Source organism: Apis laboriosa, unplaced genomic scaffold, assembly GCF_014066325.1.
Source record: "Apis laboriosa isolate Shangri-la unplaced genomic scaffold, ASM1406632v1 scaffold56_cov145, whole genome shotgun sequence".
Lineage (NCBI taxonomy): Eukaryota > Metazoa > Arthropoda > Insecta > Hymenoptera > Apidae > Apis > Apis laboriosa.
This window is the reverse complement of record NW_025223765.1, coordinates 1,024,220-1,046,368: the sequence shown is the minus strand read 5'-3', so window position 1 is coordinate 1,046,368 and position 22,149 is coordinate 1,024,220. Positions and strand designations below refer to the sequence as shown.

The window sequence follows — 22,149 nt, the reverse complement described above, 5'->3', positions numbered from 1 at the left end:
GATTTGCTCTTCGTCTAAAAATTTCCTCTAATCGTTGGCATCGAGAAGAAATCAATGAAGAAGCATAGTATCTGGTACCTTTTATTATTATGCATGATATACAGCGTGATAAAAAAAGAGTTCATTACTCTTAGCGTAAATAGTACACGCTAAATGAAAAAAAAAAAAAAAAATTCTAATAAAAATGAATTTCTCTACTTAGGTACAGTTTTATAAAATATTTATATTTTTTGATAATAAAGTTTTTAAATTAAATATTATTAGTAATTAGATTATAATATGATAAGAATTATTAGATAATAATTATTATTAATTATAATAATTATTAATTATTAAGATATATCATATTTTTAATATGATGATGAACTATATTTTGAATATTTTATACTTTTCTGAATATCATATATTTTGTAGATTTTTTTTTAAATTTTGCATAAATATATAATACATAAAATATTTGCAATTTAATAAATTCATTTATATTGAGTTTGCAATGATATATTTAATTTAATTTAAATTTAAAATAATATACAATATATATCTAATTTTTTTCTAAATTTTTATTTCTTATTTCTTCACAATTTTTACTTTATATTCAAACAACATGTATTTACATGAAATTACATTTATTTTTTTTTCTTGTCAGTACTAGCAGTCAATAGATATAAGGTAATGTAATTAATTAGTACATTAGCTTTTTGCAATACCGTTTCGCAATTTTTCCATTAGATGTTATTAAGATTAAATGATCAATATTCAAGTAGAATGAAAAAATAAAAATTATACACTTATTTTCTCTGAGTGGAGAAAGTCCTTATTATCCTAATTTTCTAAATTTTTTAGATTTTCGAAAATAATTAAAATAAAAATTTTTTTATAAAAATTAAGCATTTTCTAATATACTTTTATTTATTTTTTATTTATAATTTTATATATAATTTGTGTTAAGCAAATGTTAAAAATTACTTTTTATTAATAATGTAATTTATATTGTATTCCTATTTTTAAAAATTTTTCTTTAAATTATTCTTTTAAAGAAATTTTTAATATAATTATATCCATTTTATCCCATAAAGTAAAACCTTATCTATCATTGGAAATATAATTTGCAATAAAAAATTTATTTTTCTGATTATCTATTTTAAATTTTACGTTCTAATATTTTTTTTTCTGTTAGCAAAAAAAAAAAAAAATATATCTTTGGTATTTCATTTTATTCTATTTTTTCCTCTACCTAATTATCTTTTCTGAATCGAGTATGGTTAATATTTTTTAATTACAGTTATTTTCATTTCGGTTTAATACCGACTGAGTTCGTTATTCAAAGTACGGATGAAAGAATAATTGGAATTTTTTTTCTTTTTAATCTCCGCTCTTTCCAATTTGTGGACTGAGGATTATATACTTTTTCAACGTCTATGAAAAAAATATATCGCAAATCGTGCGCATGTAATTAAATCTTTGTAAATTTGTAATCAATTTTTTTCACGTACTCACGAGTATTCTTTCCTTTCGCAAAAAAGAGAGAATCAGTACGTATCGTCAAATCCGAGTTCTTTTCGAACGTTGATTTTCATCGACGCGACATCAGTTTGCACGAACGAGTAATTAAACGATAATATTCGCGAGAATTAATTAGAAATTTCTCGATGCCGATTGGTTCACGAGATGTTTCCTTAACATAAGAACGTAACTAGACACAAAACTATTTAAATTAAAAACTACGATTTTGCATCTGGTAACATTTTATTAGGAAATTAAAGGATTTGCAACAAAAAAGACAACTTTATTTTTCATATATAGAGTATATTAATAATAGTATATAGACTGTTAATATATTTATGAGTTAATATATTTTTGGATCAATTCTAGATCAAAATAAACACAAAAATAAAATATCAGATCGTTTTACTTAAGTCATTTACTATAAATTATAAGTTGAAACTTGAATAAATATGTGTCAAATGACTCGCAGGCAATATATGCCCAATCAATCGACATCATATATGTGTCTTGTCTATTAATAAAAAAAATTTATTATTAAATTAGTATTAATAATTCGTTAACAAAATCGAAAAGAAAATTTTTGTAAAGTTATTTGAAATTACATTAAGAAATACCAATTAAGTTTTATTTGTCAACTTCTTTTATATACTTCATATACCGTTATAGTAATGATATAATTAAAAAAATTACAATTTTTTAATTGTTAATATAGAAATAATTATATTTTTTAATATTATTTAATAATAGAGTTTTACAGTATGTTTTTAAATAATAAACTTCCAATTCGAAATTTTAATGTGATATTCTTATGTGTTTTTATTAGAAATTGGAAATGTTGACATTCATTTTCTTTCATTTTCTTTAAATTTTGATTTTATTTTCATGATATTACAAAATTTTATAGATTATCATTTTTTAAATACAGTTGAAACTCGAAAATAATTAAAATTATAATATTGTTTATTTTCTTTTATTCCATAAAAATTTTTGTAAATCAAAATATAAACTTCTTATAAATCAACTAATTTGCATATATTACATTTTAACTCTATAATTTTTATCATCAGTGACTTTACAATTTAAAGTAATTATAATTTTTATAAATTATCAATAACTGATCATTCTTATATTGTTCTTTTTTTCAATTGTTATAATTATAATTATAATTCCAATTACTTAAAAGATAAAAGATTTTCATGAATTTTTTTTTCCTTGAATCTTTGCATTTGAAAAAGTTTTAATACTTGTAGAATCTATGTCAAATTTTTCTTTGTTTTATGGAAAGATAAAAGTGGATAACTTCGATGAATCGAAATTTATATAACTCGAAAATGTCAATTCTACTCTTGAAATTCTAGTTATCGAGATTCTATTATAATTATAATATGCCATTTAATATATATATATACTTCATATTTCTTCTATTATCAATTTCATGTATTTTAATACAGAAAAATAATTAATTTATTGGATTATTTATTAATTTTTTATTACTTTAATTTCAAGTATTAGCAAAATTATATCATTTTTTTCTTTTAGAAATAATATATGAATCACTAATTAGTTAAAGTAAAATAGAATAAGAGAAAATTTACTATAAGCTCTATTAAGTCATGTAATAACTATTGACATTAAAAATTCTATCGTCTGTTTGATACTACAAAGGAGTATTTTATTATAAAGATTTATCATTTAAACATATAGTCACTATATTATCAAGAAAAGGATTATTAAAACAGAAATCAAATTTAGATTAGTTGATAAAATTTGTATAAACATAACTTGGTTTCCTTTTGATTAAATTTCATATATTTTAATTTAATTTTTTTAAGATATACATATTTTTAAAAAAAAAATTAAGTTAATTTACTATATTTTTAGTATTATTAAAGTAAAAAAAATTATATAGAAATTTCATTTTAATAAAATACGTAAAAATAAAATTATTTCAGTTATTAAATATGTAAAATACAAAATGATTAAAATTAAAAAATAAATTAATTAAATATTTATGATAATAATTAAATTTTTAATTTGTAATTATTTAAATATGAAGTAGGATATTACAATTTCACTTTCCTGTATTTTTTAATTCACTATACCTAAAAAAAAAAATGGATTCACTTCACTTTCAATTATATCACAATTTATATCATATTTTTCATTAAAACAAAGTTACAAGAAACAAAATTAGAGAGGTACAATTATTTGTAACTTTAAATATTTTCATTTCAATAAGAAATATAAAAAAAATTTTAATATTTTATTTTTTGAAAATTTTGGATTTTCTTACACAGTAATTTACAATATTTAATAATATTTAATAATATTTGTTGTAATTTGATAAGTTATAAATTTCAATTTATAATTTTTTTTTTATTAATTTTAAGTACATTGAATAATATAATTCATTAGATGACTTGAAATTAAAATTTAAATATAAAATTGTAAAATATAAAAGTAAAATTTATTTATAAAACTTAATTTATTACTATTATTAGAATAATTTACAAAATTTCACTAATAATATAAATCTGAATTGTAGAAAATCCCGATAAGTATTTTCTTTACCAATTTTACTAATTTTAAGAATATTAAATAAAATATAATTTGTAAAAATTAAATAATGTATAAAAATATGAAACAAAATTTATTAATATTATCAAAATAATATTGTAAAATTTCATTAATAATATAAATTAAATTGTAACAAAAGCTTTGATGATATTATTGAAATAAAATATTTTATTAAAATTTTTATCCATAATTTTTAATAAATTAATTTAAATGCATAATTACAACGAATAAATTATAAAAATATATTTTCCATATATTATACGAGCAAAGAGAAATACACCAGAACATAACATTAAAAGGAAACTTTTACATTACAATTAGGTTGTATAACAAGTTCGTTTGCGAGGACGATTAAAAAGATTTTGTTGTCTGTTTGGAATTACAAAGGAATACTTTGTTATGAATTTTTATCATATGGATAATGATAAAAAGTATTATGCTTAATTGGATCAATTGATAGAAATTGTACAAGAAAAATGGCCATTCCTCATTTTCATAAAAAGTGACTTTTCACTACGACAAACATTGTTATACATTAGCAACATTGAAATATAAGAACAAGATTTATGACTTTTAATAATAAACAAAAATTGTTTTTCATATTTTCATATTTTATTATATTCAATATTTTAAATAGTAAAATGAAAATTTGATGGACAAATTTTTTAAAATAAATTATCTAAAATTGATTTTATAACTTTTTTATTAATAAAATAATTACAATAAATTGATAAACCAATTCATTGACATTGTCAGACAAGATTTTGATTTTACTTTACTTATTTATAGTTTTTGTGCTATTAAAATATTCAATTAATATGTAAAAAATATCTATTCATATATGTTATATTACTTAAGATATAAACAAACAACATATGATTAAATTAAAATATTCATAAAATTTTTTATGAGAACCAATTCTAAAGAATGAAACAAATACAAAAAATATACAAAAATATTGCTTATTTAAGTTAATAAGCAATTAATATATAGAATAACTTCATCTCCGTTGTCTTACTTTGTTTCCATCTTGTTTCATCATTCTTTAAATGTAAATACAAATTGTCACTTAATACTATAATGCGACACTAGCGCTATATAATCATTAACTACTAATATATAAATATACTATATATATAATATATAATATATATTATATATAATATATAAATATATTATATATAAATATATAATACTTATATAAATATACACATATTTACTTATTTACGTATTTATTTCTTTAATCATTTATTATATTTTTTTATATTTTAAATATTAAAATTATTTTTTCTTTTCTATAAACATATCATAAAAATATATTTTGTTCATTTTTGATGTCAAGATGAATTGAAATTATCCAGTTATCTAATTTTATCCAGTTATTTAATTTTTCTTCAAAACTGTCTCACGAATATTTAATATCTTTAAATTTGTTTTATCATCGTATCGATATTTCTTCTAATTTTTTCTACAGAAGAAAAATATGGAACACACTCATTTATGTTGTTTATGTTATGCAAAATATGCAACAAAACGCACATAAAAAAAATATATATATACATGAAAATCCCCAGTTTTCAATAATCTTTTTTTTTATCCGATATATTTACAACACGACTTCGATGTTCACTCTACATTCAGTGAAATAATTACGATGCTGCTTGAAAGTTCTCGTTCGAAAATGTGATTCCGAACGAACGTGGTAAATCCGCTTTGCTTGCTCAGATTAAATTCAACGAATTTCGTTTGCATTAGCTTCGAGTTAGATTCGGGTCAACTTTTGCCTCGAATCTCGATTGGATCTGGGATCGTTTGCCGTATACATATACGGTATTCGAAAGAATACAAGTTTTAACAGAGGCGAAAGCTAAAGAATCGTCAAATGAAGAAGTAAGTGCAAGTAACACCAAATTGGAAAGGAAATTTGAGAAATGTTTTTTAAATTAAAAAATTCTTCAAGATAATAGAAATAATAAAATCTAATTCATTTAATCTGTTCATTTTAATCTTATATATATATATATATATATATGTATTTAGTTTTTTTTAAATTAGAATTATTCTAAGTTAAAAAAAAAAAAAAATCTATTGAAGAACTCTTCACTATAGAATCTTTTAATAATGAAAGCAAAAAATTTGAAGCACTGATAATATTTTACTTGATCATCATTGCTTTGAAAGTAATTGTAACGATATCTTTAATTTTACAATATGAAGAGGTTAAAAAGGATGAAAAAGAAAATGATAAAATCTTAAATTAAATAAAATTTAATTTTTTGAAATTAAATTTCTCAGATTTTTCAATTTTAAAATAGATAGGATTTAGTTTTAATTAAAAGGCAGCATAAATATCTATATAATTTAAAATGGAACGAAAAAGTTAAAATTAAAATTGTATGATTATTTTCTATTAATGAGAACAATTTATTTCTAATTTTAATCAGATTTAATATGAAGATAGTTTCGATAAAATTAATTTTCATTGCAAACATTAATAAATTTTTTATTATATATACCTTTTGTATTTATTTGTCTTTAATTTATATTTTTATCATGTTATTAAGTATGTATATTGTAACTTCTATTTTCTTTATTTTTATGTTATAATTTCATCGATATTTGAAAACGAATACGAAAAACGATATTTACAGATAAATATATAAATTAAAAATACTTGTGAAATAATAATTTTTAATTTGTTCCAAATATTTTAATCTTATCACGTTCTCGAAGTTAATAGAAAAATTCATTAGTATAAGAATTGGTAACAATATCTAGTTAATGTTAGGATACAAGATTGGCAAGAAACAGGAGATAATCAGAAAGAACCAGCTATAAAAATAATATGGTAAATCATAATTTAAGTCCAATTAATAAAAAATGGAATTATATCATGGAATTTCATATTTTATTATAATATAATATAATAAATTAAAAAAACACAATATTAAAATCAAAAAATATAAAAAAATAAAAAAAAGCTATTCTTAAATATTTATTTATTATTTATAAATTATATGAATTATATGAATTATAATATAAATAATTTTCATAAATGATTTACAATTTCTTGTTTGTAAACTTAAAATTCTATTAATTTAAAATGAAAAGAATATTTTAAATTGTAATTTATAATAATTATTATACTAGTTTTAATTACTATAATTTTAAAAATAGTATAATATAATATAATGTTACTACGATATCACTTTTTTTCTTTTCCATCTACGAATATTAATTGAAATCCCTGGATTCATGACATTCCATGGCTTATATTAAAATGGCAATCAAGATTTTATTTATAACATGAACTATGAAATTTTTTTTAAAAAAATTTTTACATTACAAGTTTTGATGAGAACAGATAAAAAAAATTTCTTAAAAATAAAAGTTTTAGTTTTATAAGAATTTATGAAATGTAAAAAAAAAGAATTTTTTTTTACAGAAACATATATTTTTATTCATTTATATTAAAAAAGTTTCTCCATCATCATAAATACAAATATTGATTAAATATTATTTAAGAATAGACAAAAATATTAAATAATAATTTATAATGTTTTTTATTAATGTATTATGATATTTTATTGTTAAATAAAATTATTTATTTTTTAATAGTTTAATAATTTTATTTATCTTATAGAATTTTATTTTATTTTCTAACAAACATTCTGAAATAATTTATAAAAATTTATTTACAAAAACAAATATTACTTATCGATATTAAAATGTTTTTCAATATTATAACAAATGTTGAATATATATTTTTGATAACTAAATATATTTATTTAATTAAATATAAAACTTATATTATTGAATGACAATGAATAATATTATTAAGAATAATATTAAAAATATTAAAATTTTATCTAACATAAACACATTAATATGATATATTGTTAAATAAAACTACTACCTAATAATTTTATTTATTTTATGAAATCTTTTTCAAATATTTTAAAATAATTTGTTTCCACTTACTTCCAATATTTTTATTAAATAGATTATAAAATATTTATTCCATAAATTCCATTTTTTAAATAATTTTTTAATTATATTGTTTCTTTTCATAAAAATTTAGTTACTTATAAATTTAATTATTAATAAATTTAGTTTATTTATGAAAATGTTGATGATAAAATGTAAAATTTGAATAGAATTTTTTTAAAAGTGAAAAAAAAAAATCTATTTATTTCAATATAACAGAAATCTGATTTCAATATATAGTTCAAATTTCTCGAAATTCTCGATATTTTAAAGATTCTCTTTTACATTTGTGGTCAATAATGAGTTATTTTCAAGAAACAAATTTGATCCTGAACAAATTTTCGATTCAATTTTATTGAACGATTTGAATTCTCATAGATTGCTAATTTTCCAATTTATTAAAATTAATATATTTCATTTTGTTATAAACTTTAGAATATCTCATTTATTAAACGTGAGCTTCAGAATATTCTATTATAAATCAAGGGATTAAATTCTTTAGATGGATATTAAATGCTCTCCAATATAATGATAAATTAACGACTTTATTAATCTACATCACATATAATTTATGTGTGTATTATGTACATGTATACTAAGTCTTAGAAATATTACTAATATATTTTCTTTATGATTAAGATTTCATATTTCGTCTACCGATCGAATCCTATGCAGCATTTAATCATTTATTTTTAATTTTGTTCTTTTTCTTACATTACTTATATAAAAGTTAAATAAAGTTATATAAAATGTTATTATATTCATGGAAAATCTTTGTAGATTTAATTCTAAAGATAAAAACAAACGTAAAAATTGATATATAAAAATAATGATTAAGTCTTATTTATTAAGTTGTAAACAATTTCTATTTCCATCACATTCCATTTTGTTTTATCCAAAAAAAATTTAAATTTCTTGTAATTTAATAAATAAATCTTAATCGATATTTTGATATTAACTTCTATTCTTTATTTCAAATCATCATTGTATAATAATTTACATTTTTTTTAATTTTTTAAAAATTATAAAATAAACTAGATTAAATGTTTATACGTAAAAACAGCAAAAGCAGAGATTCAGTGAAACAAGAATTCATAAACAAAGAAACATTAATGAAAAACAACGGTTGTCATGAAAGTTCATTATAATTTTTATTTTAATTATTATAATACTATGACAAACATTTAGTTTAAATCAATTTTAAGAATCAACAAAATATGTATTTTTTAACATTTTTTATGTAGAAAAATGTAATAATTTGAATATTTGAAAAGTAAATAAATAAAAGTAATAAATTAGCTATTAATAGTTAATAGTTACTGATATTTTTAAAGATTTCACTATTATCACTATATATTATCTATATATATTATCTATGTATATAGATTAAATATCTTTTTCCTATCTTTTGTATTAATAATCCCAACATTTTATTTTTTCATATTCAAAAACTCTTAGATTTAAAAAAAGCAGAAACATTTTATGAGCTTTGGTCTAGAAACAATGGTATACATATAATTACAATTAGACAAAACTAAAGGTAAGCAACAAAAAAATAAATATAGATGTGTGAATAGATACACACACATATACACATCTATAACCAACACTAACTCGAGACATCATCAAACTGCCAACCTCTTTTATGCTACACGCTACTCCCCTAATGACATGGCTATGTTTTTTCAACCGAAAGAGAGAAATATTTTTGCGAGAAAGGAAAAGAAACAGAAAGGTGCATACTAGTTGTTTCTAGCAGAAGTCGTATGTCCTTTGCGGTGCTGTTTTCATTAAAGAGCTTAGCAGCTGAGAAGTCACACGTTGAACAGAATTCCGTGGCTTTTGTTTGACTCTAGAGTATTACTGCGATTCCAGACTACGTGCACTCGCGAGACCGTTTTTAACAGCTTTTAAAATTCCCTCTCTTGCCGTGCAATGACATTCCCTTTGCGACTTGCCCGATTTCTATTCACTTTTCCTTCAACTGAGTTCTCGGACGTTACGTGTAAACGTCTTTTTCTTTTTTTTTTTTTTTTTTATCTCCCTAAAAGAAAAAGCTTCGTGCTCTCTCGGTAATCTATCCATCGCCTCGAACCGTTTTCTTTTCTCGTTCGATTTCTTTTTTCCCTTTTTTACCGAGAGACGGTAAATCCGCGCTAATTAACCTGACACGCGTGACGGGTAAAAACCTCTTTACAATTTACACGAAAATAGTTTTATGTGTTGAGAAAAAGATAACGATATGGCTAGCTATATTTTTTTATTAAAATATAATTCATGATTTAAATTAATAATTATTAAATAAAATTATTAAATAATTATAATTATTAAAAATAATTATAATTATTAATTATTATATAATTATTGAAAACAATTTTTGGCGAAATTTATTTGAAATAATAATTTAAAAATAATTATTTCAAATAATGTTAATCATTGTTAATCATTACTCGATACGTATAATGTTTATTTAATCGATATTATATTTTTTATTTGGCCAAGTGCATAATTGAAAAATTAATTATTTGAAAACAATAAAGTTTATTTGTTAATTGAAAATTTATTTAAATTTATTTTTCAATAAACATTCAGAATATATAATTAATTAATATTATTATTATTTTATAACTTTTATTTTTATAAATTAGTAATAATATATAATAATAATAATTATACATAGTAATAATGTAAATATTTGAAACGTTGCATATTTAATAAGAATTAATTTGAATAAAAAAATACAAATAATAAATAATACTTCATAAAGTGACAAACAAATCATTTTATTACAAGTAAATCGATTTACTTTTCGTGTAAAATATTTCATAAACTATACATGATATTTAAAAATTTAAACTTAATATCGTTTAAAAATTATTAGAATTGCATAAAAAATTATTTATGCAATGGCAAATTTTCGAATAGATCTACTTATATCTAAAAAACAACAAAAGTTAAAAAAGGGAGAAGAGGAAGAATTCTTCCTTTGGAAAAAGCTGTCGAAACTTACCTGAACGCCACCCACTCCAACTATGAAGAGTAGTTGAACCATGAAGAGAGCTGCCAAGAGATTCATAAGGGTCGTGCCCGCCAGGCTTCTCAAATCCGAGAATAAGCTGAAACACGAAGGAACTTTTATCTACAAAAATCAAATAGCACGCATATTAAACGTATAGTAACATGATAAATATTATTACAGATAAAAAATATAGTAAGAGAAATAATTATTCGTAATTTTCGAAATTGATAATATATGATTTTACTTATTATTAATAAATTTATAACAAGTTTAAGAAATGCAATTTTTTAAGATAATTTAGAGAATAGAAAAGTTTATGAATTTATGAAAAATTGGAATTGTATAAAAATGTACAAAATGCATATGATGTACAAAGAATATTGAATAATAGTATAATAATAATATAATGTAGTAATAATAGTATTAGTTAGCAATAATATAATATTAAGAAATTAATTAATAATAAGAAATAATTTAAATAATTTATTTCGTAGAATGTTAATTAAATTATTTAATTAATTAAAACATATATATGAAATATTTCTTATTTTAAAAATAAATTATTTCTTCAATAATTTCAAAATAATGTAATTTGAAAATTGCTTAAAATAATCAGATTTGATATTAAAAAAAGAAATAGATCTTTATTTTAATTCCATTCATTTAATTTTGTATATATATTTTAATTTGTATCCATCCATCATAGTCTATGATCATGATATATCTATGATCATGAGACAATTTACATCATAGTCTCATAATAATGATAGAATCAAATAGGAAAAAGTTAAATAGATGATTAATATTTTTGTTTAAAAAAAAAATAAGAAAATTAACAAATTATTTTAATTTATATTATTAAAGAGATCAATTATTTCTATTATAATATATAGTATATGCATAATAGAACATTTTCATTTTTAAAAGAATCAAATCTATTGAATCCACATTTGCTTAGAATAAATTATATAATTTTTTCAGAGTTATATGATTCTATCATTATTTCTATGATATTACATTGTTTTTGAGTTTCAAACTTATTTTTAAAATTAGAAAATTTTTTTTTAAAAAATCCTACAAATGTTTCGAAATAATAATATATAGTATAACATAATATTATAATAAGATATTTTCATTACTACTGGTTTAATAAATTTTATCCTTTTCCTAAAAAAAAAAAAAAAAATAAATTTTTTATATGTTTATATACTCTAATGAAAAATACTATTCATATATTTTCTATAATGAAATATTTAGATAATAATTAATAATAATTAATAGAACATTTATATAACAAGTGTTTTTATTTTGCATAAATAAAAATTCTAATACATATTGTTAAAAAAAATTAAAAACTATAATGTACTATTTTTTTGCAAAATATAAAATGATAATATTTTGTAAAATATTTTGGAGAAACTTTTAAAACATGAGTTTAAAACATGAAAAAAAATAATCGCTTTCATAAGATACGTGTCTCATTCATATTATCTACCTTCTAAAAAAGGTAGTGTTTTACAGATAATTTGCATTCCTTCGTCGTTGGACAGGATGGCAAACAAAGAAACGCAAAATACAATTTACGAGAAAATTCCTGTCAAAGGAACTCTTTCTCTTTCCTTCTCTTCGTTTCTTTTTGTTTTCGTTATATTACGTGTTTTGTTCGATTCGTGCGAAACATCCATAAAAAGAGAAACGAAACAGTCGTAAGGAGGACGAGATAGGAATTCGATAGGGATAATCGTGGTGAAAAATGTAGTGTAAATGATACGAAGTGGAAATAAACTATGCCACTGAATTTCAATTTTTTTAAATTTGATATACACGAATCAGTATTTTTTTTTCATAAAAATAAGATTTTAATACAAATATATATATAAATATATATATGTACAAGTGTATCATTTGTAATAAATTTTAAGAAAAAGAAATAAATTTTAAATGATTTGTTCATTAATTAATATTCTAAACTGTCTAATTTCTGATAAATATTTTTAAAACTTATTTATTTGATATTTTGTAAATAAAAAAAAATTGTACACAAAAATTATCCATTGATCTTTGTCAAATTTATATAAAAAAATCGTCTCGTGAAACAACATCGTAAAAATGTAATTATCCATTATTATTGATTAATTGATATATATCGATATAATGATATATTGATAACATCGTTAAGATAAAGAGAAGTGACTAAGGAAGAATATTAATTAATAAATAAATCATTTAAAATTTATTTCTTTTTCTCAAAATTTATTACAAACGATACACTTGTGTGTGTATATGTATATATATATATTTGCATTATGATCTTATTTTTATGAAAAAAAATATTGATTGAAAATCTCTAGATTAAGATATTTATATGCTTAAATTTATTTATTTTACTAAAATTAAAATTATTTAGAAAAAAAACTTTCATATATATAACAAAATTATTTTAATCCAATCTGCCTATTTATTTATTATTTTATTTATATCTAAGATTAAAACAAAAAAAAATTTATTTTATATATATATATGTATAAATTTTTTTATAAATAATTTTAATAATTTAAAAGATACAATATAAAAATGTGGATATATATTTTATACGAAAAAAGGGTTTGTATAAATGAGTTCATGTAGCAATTCGTAAATAATTCATAAATCAAACAACTGGATTGGTCAAGGTGAAACTGTTTATATTCTTGCCCTATCTTTTTTTTTTTATTTGTTGAGAAGAGCAAAATGGTCGGCAAGCGGCCAAATAGGGCACAAGTTTTATGAAATATTATTATTTTTCTTTTACTGGAACCATAAAACGATGGATATATAGAGATAGAAAGATGGAACACATTTGTAGATATATTAATAGCGATGAAGCATATTATTTCTAGTTATAAAGAAATTGTCAAAAGTATAATGCAATGGATAAACGAAAAATAATTGAAAATCAGAATCAATCATCATTTAATCATTATAATCGATTATTGAAAGTAATCGTAATAATCATAATCATTGATCGAATCTTCACAGAAGAGTTGAGAATAATCTTCACAGAACTAATCTAGTAACATTGTATATTTATATGATACATAATATACATATATAATACAGATATAACAAATGCTTGATATTATCGACCAATGGGTTAATAGATTAATAATGGATTCAATAAGTGATTGAAATGCCATCTAGCAATAATAAAAATAATTAATATCTAGTTTAAAAGGAATATTTTTTTTAATTTAGTTAATAATTATAATTGATATAAAAGAAAATGTTTCTTTTATATAATATACTGCTTTCATCTTCAATTTTTGATGATAAATTATTTTCATATGTAACAATAATTAATAAATATACCAAAAACACATATATATTATTTTTAAATTATCAAAATGTTTAATAAATGATGCATATTAAAATAAATAAGTAATTTGTTTTACATATCAAAATAATATAAATAATAAGTATATACATATTTTTACATAAAATATGATATTATTATATTATTATAATTATTCTTATAATAATATATACAGGATTTATTATTAATATATGATAATAAATTAATCACTAATTCAATCATAATTTAAAATATAATTATCTTATGAGTCTTGAATTAATTACAATTATGATTAATTTTCTTAATCATTAATCAATGATTATTGATTATTTAATAATTATTGAATAATTAACATTATGATTTTTTTCGCGTTATCGATATATCAAAATTATATAATAAGATATCGATAAAATATCGATAATCGATACTCACAACTTTAATTCGAATAATCGATATTTTATTGTAATATTAAAAAAAAAAAACAAACAAAACTTATACTTTTACTAAATAGAATATAATTTCTCAGATGTATCATATTTGCAATATAGCAACAGACATTGTATCAAATAAATAATATTGATAATAAATATATATATATATAACATATACACATATACATATATATATATATATATATATAACATATATACATATATTTTTATATAATATATAAGTCATATATTGAATCGATTTCGCAAACGAAAACAAATATATATATACGAGCAACATATATGAATGGCGAGCACGTTTTCAAGTTTTTAATACATTGGATCGAATTTGTGGTGAGATCGAGCATCAAGTTACTTCAATTGAATGCCGAGAGAAAAGTTCGATGGAAAGAGATGAACAGTGTTTGCGAATGTTCGTCCACAGAACGGAAGAAAGGAAAAGTAACGAAATTGAATTCCAGAGACGAAGTAAGGAGGAAACAACGAAAGGTTATTGAAGAAGAAAGTTTGACGAAAACTAGAAATACGGTTTTCGTGTTCTTCTTTCCAAGTTGATATCGAATTGCTATCTTATACCTAATCTCACCAAGACTTTCTTATTAAATCTTCGATTCGAATTTTCAATTTAATCTTAAAAGCATCGTGCCTTTAAAACTTTTTTTTGATCCGAAGAGAAATTCACGCAAAAAAATTTTTGGTGATTTTATTTTATTATATGATTATTTTATTTAGAAATATCAATAATAAATTATTTGTATTTTTTTTATTTTGCTTTTTAAATATATTAATCTTTTTCTATAATTTTTGTTTTTGTTTCATTTTTATCTCCACGATCACGATGCTTGCCTAAATTCCAATGACGTAACTTTAACTTGCTAATTATTGCCCGATAAACTGTCTCTTTTTCTGTTTACTTTCATTATATTTATTCTGTTTTCTTGTTGAGGAGTTCGAGTTTAAGACAATTTCTTGGAAGTTATTACCTGCTCCATGGGAATTTCAACGTTAATTTACTTAAATTTAGACTAGCATTATTGTGACTCTGATGAGAGTAAGAGAAACGTAAACTATGCGACTGTAATGAGAGTAAGAGTAAAAGCGAATTGAAAAACGAAAAGAAAAAGAGAGAGAAAAAGAAAGAAAGAAATATTAAGTTGCTGTGCTCTGAATTTTTTATTTTTTTTTTTTTATACATCAATTAAATTAATAATTTTAATTATACATGGATTAATATTTGTTTATTAAAAATTATATAATTTCATTAAAAAAAACAAACTTCATATATTCTTTACAATATCTATCTCACAAAAAGAAATAGTAATATTATAATATTTTCTTTAACACTGTTTAATTTTCATTTTTTTCTACTAATAATGAAATCAAAATATTAAAGTCATACGAGATATCTTATATATGACACATAATCGAACGTATGTTAAATAATAACAAAACATAATTTCTATCTTATAGTTCTATTTCTTCGTTTAATAAAATAATATGCATTTATACAAATATCCATATTAATTTATTTGTCAGTTGTTTACAACCGACCGATAAAAAAGATGAAAATAAAATACTCTGATTAGCATTTATACGCGTCGATAAAATAGAGCAATAATCCTCTGTTAAAATTGCATCGATGCATCGAAATATCACGTTCACATAGAATATGAACTGACGATTTGTCGATATTTCAAGCGACTCGCGTATCCAGTTCGCATTTTGTAAACAGACCGTGTTCAAAATAGCATACGGGAAAAGAAAATATCCCGGGAGAAAATTTCGTATGGAAAATTTTACTATATTACCTACTGAATCGACTCGATGCTTCAATGATCAAAGTAAGTTTTCGTTTCTCGACTATATATTTCGCGCGAAAAATATACTATTCTATATACAGAGTGTTATAAAGAAAAAAATTATCCGTATGTAGATTTTAATATAACTTTATACTTGTCATAAAAAGATAGCAATTTTTTTGCATTATGACGAATAGATTCGCCATCTTTTTCAATTTTTGCGACATAATTTAAGTAGATATTATTAAAATAAGGGCAACATAATTAATAACAGAATTTATATAATATTTATCAAGAGGAGCAAAAAATGTCCAATCAATGTAGATTTTGCAATCTTTTCAGTAAAATGAGACTTGTTTATTAAATTATAAGCATAAATTTAATTTTGCAAGATAAAAAGCCATTTCATACTATATTTTTGTAAAAGAATATAAGAAAGTAAAAGAAGATGATTGAAAAAAATCATTTGTTTGAAATTAATTATATAAAAATAAATTGTATCAAATTGAATATAAATAATAAGAATAACAATAATGAATTATTATTAGTAAATATTATTAGTAATACTAGCATAGTAATAATTAACAATTTAAATACCAAAGTTTTATTATTTCTAATTTATAATAATTTATTCTTACAAATTATATCATATTATAATAAAATAAAGAAAATTAATCTTAAATATTTTTTTTACCTTTCTTCTCTTATTTTTTATATCCTTTTCTTAATTTCTCAAGTTATATTAATCTTTTAGAGAATTTTTAATTTACATTTCTGTAAAACATATGATATACCTTTTCAATCTAATACATAAAAGAAATAAAATTTAAAATTTTTATTATCAATCGAATACCGTTCTTTGTTAACATTTATGTAACAATCCGTGCAAAAGAAAATTCCGCGAAATTTTATCATCAATACTGTTCTTTGTCAGTCACGAGACGAGAAGTGGATTTGTCTCGTAAAGTCGAATAAAAGAGCAGCAAGTTAATTCATCCCTTCGATTCTTCACGATATTCCTTTTTCTGGTGAGGTTACCATTGGGGCTGGTTCAGTTCGGAATGAATTATTCACAGATCGAATGAGAAATCGTCAATAGGATTTTAAGAAAGTGATTCTCAGAAAAAGCAGGAATTTCTAAAAGATTTCTAAAAGTTGCAAAGCTTTATTCTTGATAATGGTCCGCAATCCGAACCAGTTGTAAAATATTCATTTCTGAGAGAGTCGCTGCTGCCATTTTTAATTAATAATATATTAACACTTATCTATTTTAACACATACATTGTCTTTTTTATGTATCTTGTTTCTTCTTGCTCATTAATTTTTGTAAAATTTTTGTTTGTATTCAATAAATTAATTACATTTATTCACTATACTCTTAGTTTTATTTTTTTCACATTGTGTGTAAAATTATATCATTTTGATTATAATTTATTGACATTTCTTATTTTTATATTTAAATCACTCGACAAGCATTATAAAAAAATCATACTAAATCGTGTATCACTAAATTTAATTATTTTTCTTCCAATATTTTAAAAGTGTATATAGGAAATATTTTTAATTCATAGAGATATAAATTAAATGTCTAATTTCATTAAAATAAATAAATAAATAAACATTTTCAATTTAATAATTTCATAATTTATTACTATTCAATTTCGATATCCAATATCTCATGAATAAAAGTTTCTTTGAACATCATACATTTTTAATTTGAATTTCTTCTTAATATTAAATTCTCGCCATTAATAAAAAGTAACGTTAATTTCTACCTCATTTCCACTCTGGATAATTGATTCGAAGCTATTGTTCTTTACATCATTAAAATCGATTTGAAAGATGAAAAACGAGAGACGATTAAATTTTCAAGAGACAGTAAAGAAAGAAATATTGATCGAACTATCGATTCATGCTTCAAGCTTCTGTGTAAAATGTACCACTATTAAATTCCATTCCTTCTTTCTTGTTCGACGATTCATTCAGACGATAAGCTTTTTAAGTATAGCTAAAGCCTCGAAAGAGATTATTCAAGAGATCGGTGAAAAAAGTAACGAAGAACGAGATTAATCGATCGTTCAAGATTTTATGGACACTTTCTTTTCTAAATGTAAAATGCAAGAAGTCTTTAGATTTGAAAGAAAATACATTTGTTTCTTCAAAGTTTAAAAATAAATATCTAATCATTAGTTTGGAGTTATTCTATGAAGAAAGATTGGACATCATTGAAATAAATCATTTGAGAAAATAATCATTCATATGTTTCAATTTTCAAAAAAATTCTTATTAAATTAGAAGTCATGTAAATAAGATTAATAAATATAATAATATTTATTATATAATATATAATATGTATCATATAATATATAAAATGAATTTAACATCAATTATTTAAATTTAAACTTCAGTTTTTAATAATTAATAATTTATCATTCTTAATTGACTAATTTCAATCAAAATATTCATATAAAATTATAATTTGTGTTTCTTAAATTGAAAAAAAAGATTCTTTTTAAATTCTTATTCATTGTAAGAAGTTATATAAGAATATAAGAATTCTATATTTATAACAAGAATAGATACATATATAATATAGATATAGAATAAATATATAGTTAAAATAATAGAATGTAATATGAATATATAAATATTATTATTGATCATTTAAAATATTCATATTATTCATAAGATCCAGATATTTTAATAAAATTAAAAATTTCAAATCTTATAAACTTCCATCTTACTATAAATTAAAATAATATCTCTTGTTATTCAAAAACTAATAAAATTGAAGAGATAATTGAATTAATAATATTCACTTTAATTTTATATTTAATTTGTGTATTTAACAATAAATTAATAATAAATTAATAAATTAAATTCAATCTAATTAATAAAATTTATTATTGATTTTTTATTAAAAATTTTATTTCATAAGTAATTAATTGAATGCCTATTTATTAATAATTATTAATATATTATTCACAACAACAATATATTTTTTACATTTTTTTATTATTTTATTTAAATAAAATTTGATGGGATTAAAATTAATTTTTTTTATGAAATAAATATATGAAATGTACTATAATTAATATTTCAATTCAATACCATATAGAAATTAAAATAATAAATCCCAAGAATCCCATAAATTATATATATAATTATCAAAAACCAAAACAAAAGTTAACATACAAAAATGTTGTTATTTATTACAAGCAATTTAAATTTACATTGAATGAAGCCAAAAAGAAATAGTAATAATAAATCATGATATTTCTCAACCAATATTCTGATTATTAATAATGAAGATAATAGCATTTCAAATATAATTTCCTATTTATAAAAAGAAATCGAATTATAAATGATATTTATTCAATCGTTTAAAATCTTTACAAGTACAAGATAAAAAAAATATAAAAAGTAAGAATAAGTAAAAAACACTATAACATGATTTTATATTTCTAGATCTGTAATTAAAATAATTCGTGCAAAAATAATCTTAAATTTGAATGTTTTTTATATAAATATATATTATATTCTTATCTTTCTCTTTAATATGCTGGTTTATAAACACAAGTAAATTTTAAATCCAAATAAAATTACAAAATATTAATTCCATTCAATTATTAAATTCTAATCCAATCAGTATAAAAATTTATAATTGATTTTTTATTACAAACGAATCAACTTAGAGCCTAATCTAAAAAATCATTTTTCATTTATTTTTTCAATTTATTTCTTTCAACCATCATCTTAATCCAATTCTTTCGCAAGAATATCTAAAGGGAAAAGAAAATTACTTTGATTGATTGCATGCTATTCGAATGGTCCAAGCCAAGTTTTTGTGGTTGGAGAACTCGATTGAAATCGATTTCAGGTCGAAACTCACGATATCTAAAGTTTACCGTTCTCAGAGAAAGCAGGCTTGAACTCTAGTGACATCTAGAAATCTGTTTCTTGTTGCTCTATTTACTATATCACAAAGTTACTAGTTTCTAGTTTAGCAGTAGCCACTCTAGGTTATCAATGCTCGATTGAAATCGGGAGTTGTTGAAATCGCGTGAAAACTTCAATTACCTTAGTTGACCTTAGCTTACTTTACTTTGGCACTTATTTGGGAAATCGATTCCTTTCCAGTGTTTCTAAAGTGTTTCGAGACTTGGACGTAACAGTGAAAGGTTAAGATTATTTCTTTCTAATCTACTTATTGAATAGTTAAATTTGAATGAATGAATTGATGCAATGACAATTCAAATTTGTCTTGTTTCAATAAAATACAAGATGTTTTAACTTTAATTAAAATAAATACCAGAAATTGAAATAAAGAATTTTCTTTCTTGTTTTTAAAAAAGTACTATTGTTCATTGAGTTGTATAATTCATTTGATAGAATAATATATCTATTTCTGCAGAATTTTTATGCAGAGAATTAGGAAATTTCTTTTTTATGAAAGAATTTTCATAAAAGATAATACATGTAGATAACAAATATATGTGTATGTATATATATTATATTTCCAACATATATATATATTATATTCATTTAATTTATAATAATTTTTTAATGTATCTATCGAAGCATATAATATAACATAATAATAATTTATGGAGAAATATTCCAGAAGAGTGAATGAAATAATATTGATAATCTATTGAAAATCTTTATACAATATATTCAAGAATAATAAAATTAATTTTTCTTGAAAATGTTATCTACTTCACTTGTTTACAATATTTTATAGGTTATGTATTCATAGTATTCGATCCTTCGTTCATGAAATAGATTTACATTTTTTTTATATGTAAATTTTAATTCTTATATCAACATATATCTTTTCATTCTCATTCTACTTTTTCTCTTTTTTTTTTATTTGTATCATTCTCCTCTATCAATCTATTATACATTTTTTATTTTCATCTTTTAATATCTTTTCCACATTAATCAAATCTGTATACAATTTTTCATCAAATTTTTTTTTGTCAATTTCGCATACTTTTCCGTTGATTTATATAAATTTTTGAAATCTCTTGAATAATAATAAGCATAGACATAACATATCGTCAAACATAATCGTGTAATGTTCAATTTTTTTTTTTCGATCTACTTGTGGAAAATCTTCAATCTTCAAAAACAATGAAATTAAATTTTTTTTTTAGTTTCATCTAAATTACCGAAGCCAATTCTCCAAGAACAAAATAATGAAAAGAAGTAATGAAAGACGGAATTAAAGAAGCAAAAAAACTGCTATTCACACTTCACTTCATACTTCAGAGATACTCGAAAAAGAAATTAGCAAGGAAATATCAAAAAAAAACTTTTCAATAAGATAAGATATATATATAAGATAAAAAATATATAAGATAAAAAAAACAAAAAAATAAATTATTTATGAATTATTATGTATGTATTTAAAGAAAAAAAAATCAAAAGAAGATTGGATAATAATTTAAAAATTGTTGAAATTAAAATTTGTAAAAA

The 22,149-nt window shown here is 20.5% G+C and overlaps 1 protein-coding gene across 3 annotated transcripts in view; it reads right to left on the bottom strand.

Moving 5' to 3' along the window:
* Positions 1–22,149, bottom strand: part of LOC122717676 (cadherin EGF LAG seven-pass G-type receptor 1-like) — a 154,464-nt gene that overhangs the window by 42,372 nt on the left and 89,943 nt on the right. For all 3 annotated transcript variants that reach the window (XR_006347238.1, XM_043941955.1, XM_043941956.1), the window contains one exon: positions 11,081–11,186. Coding sequence is in view for 2 of the 3 variants with exons in the window: in XM_043941955.1 (XP_043797890.1) it covers positions 11,081–11,186 (106 nt within the window). In the remaining variant the exon portion in view is untranslated. The remainder of the gene's footprint in view (positions 1–11,080; positions 11,187–22,149) is intronic.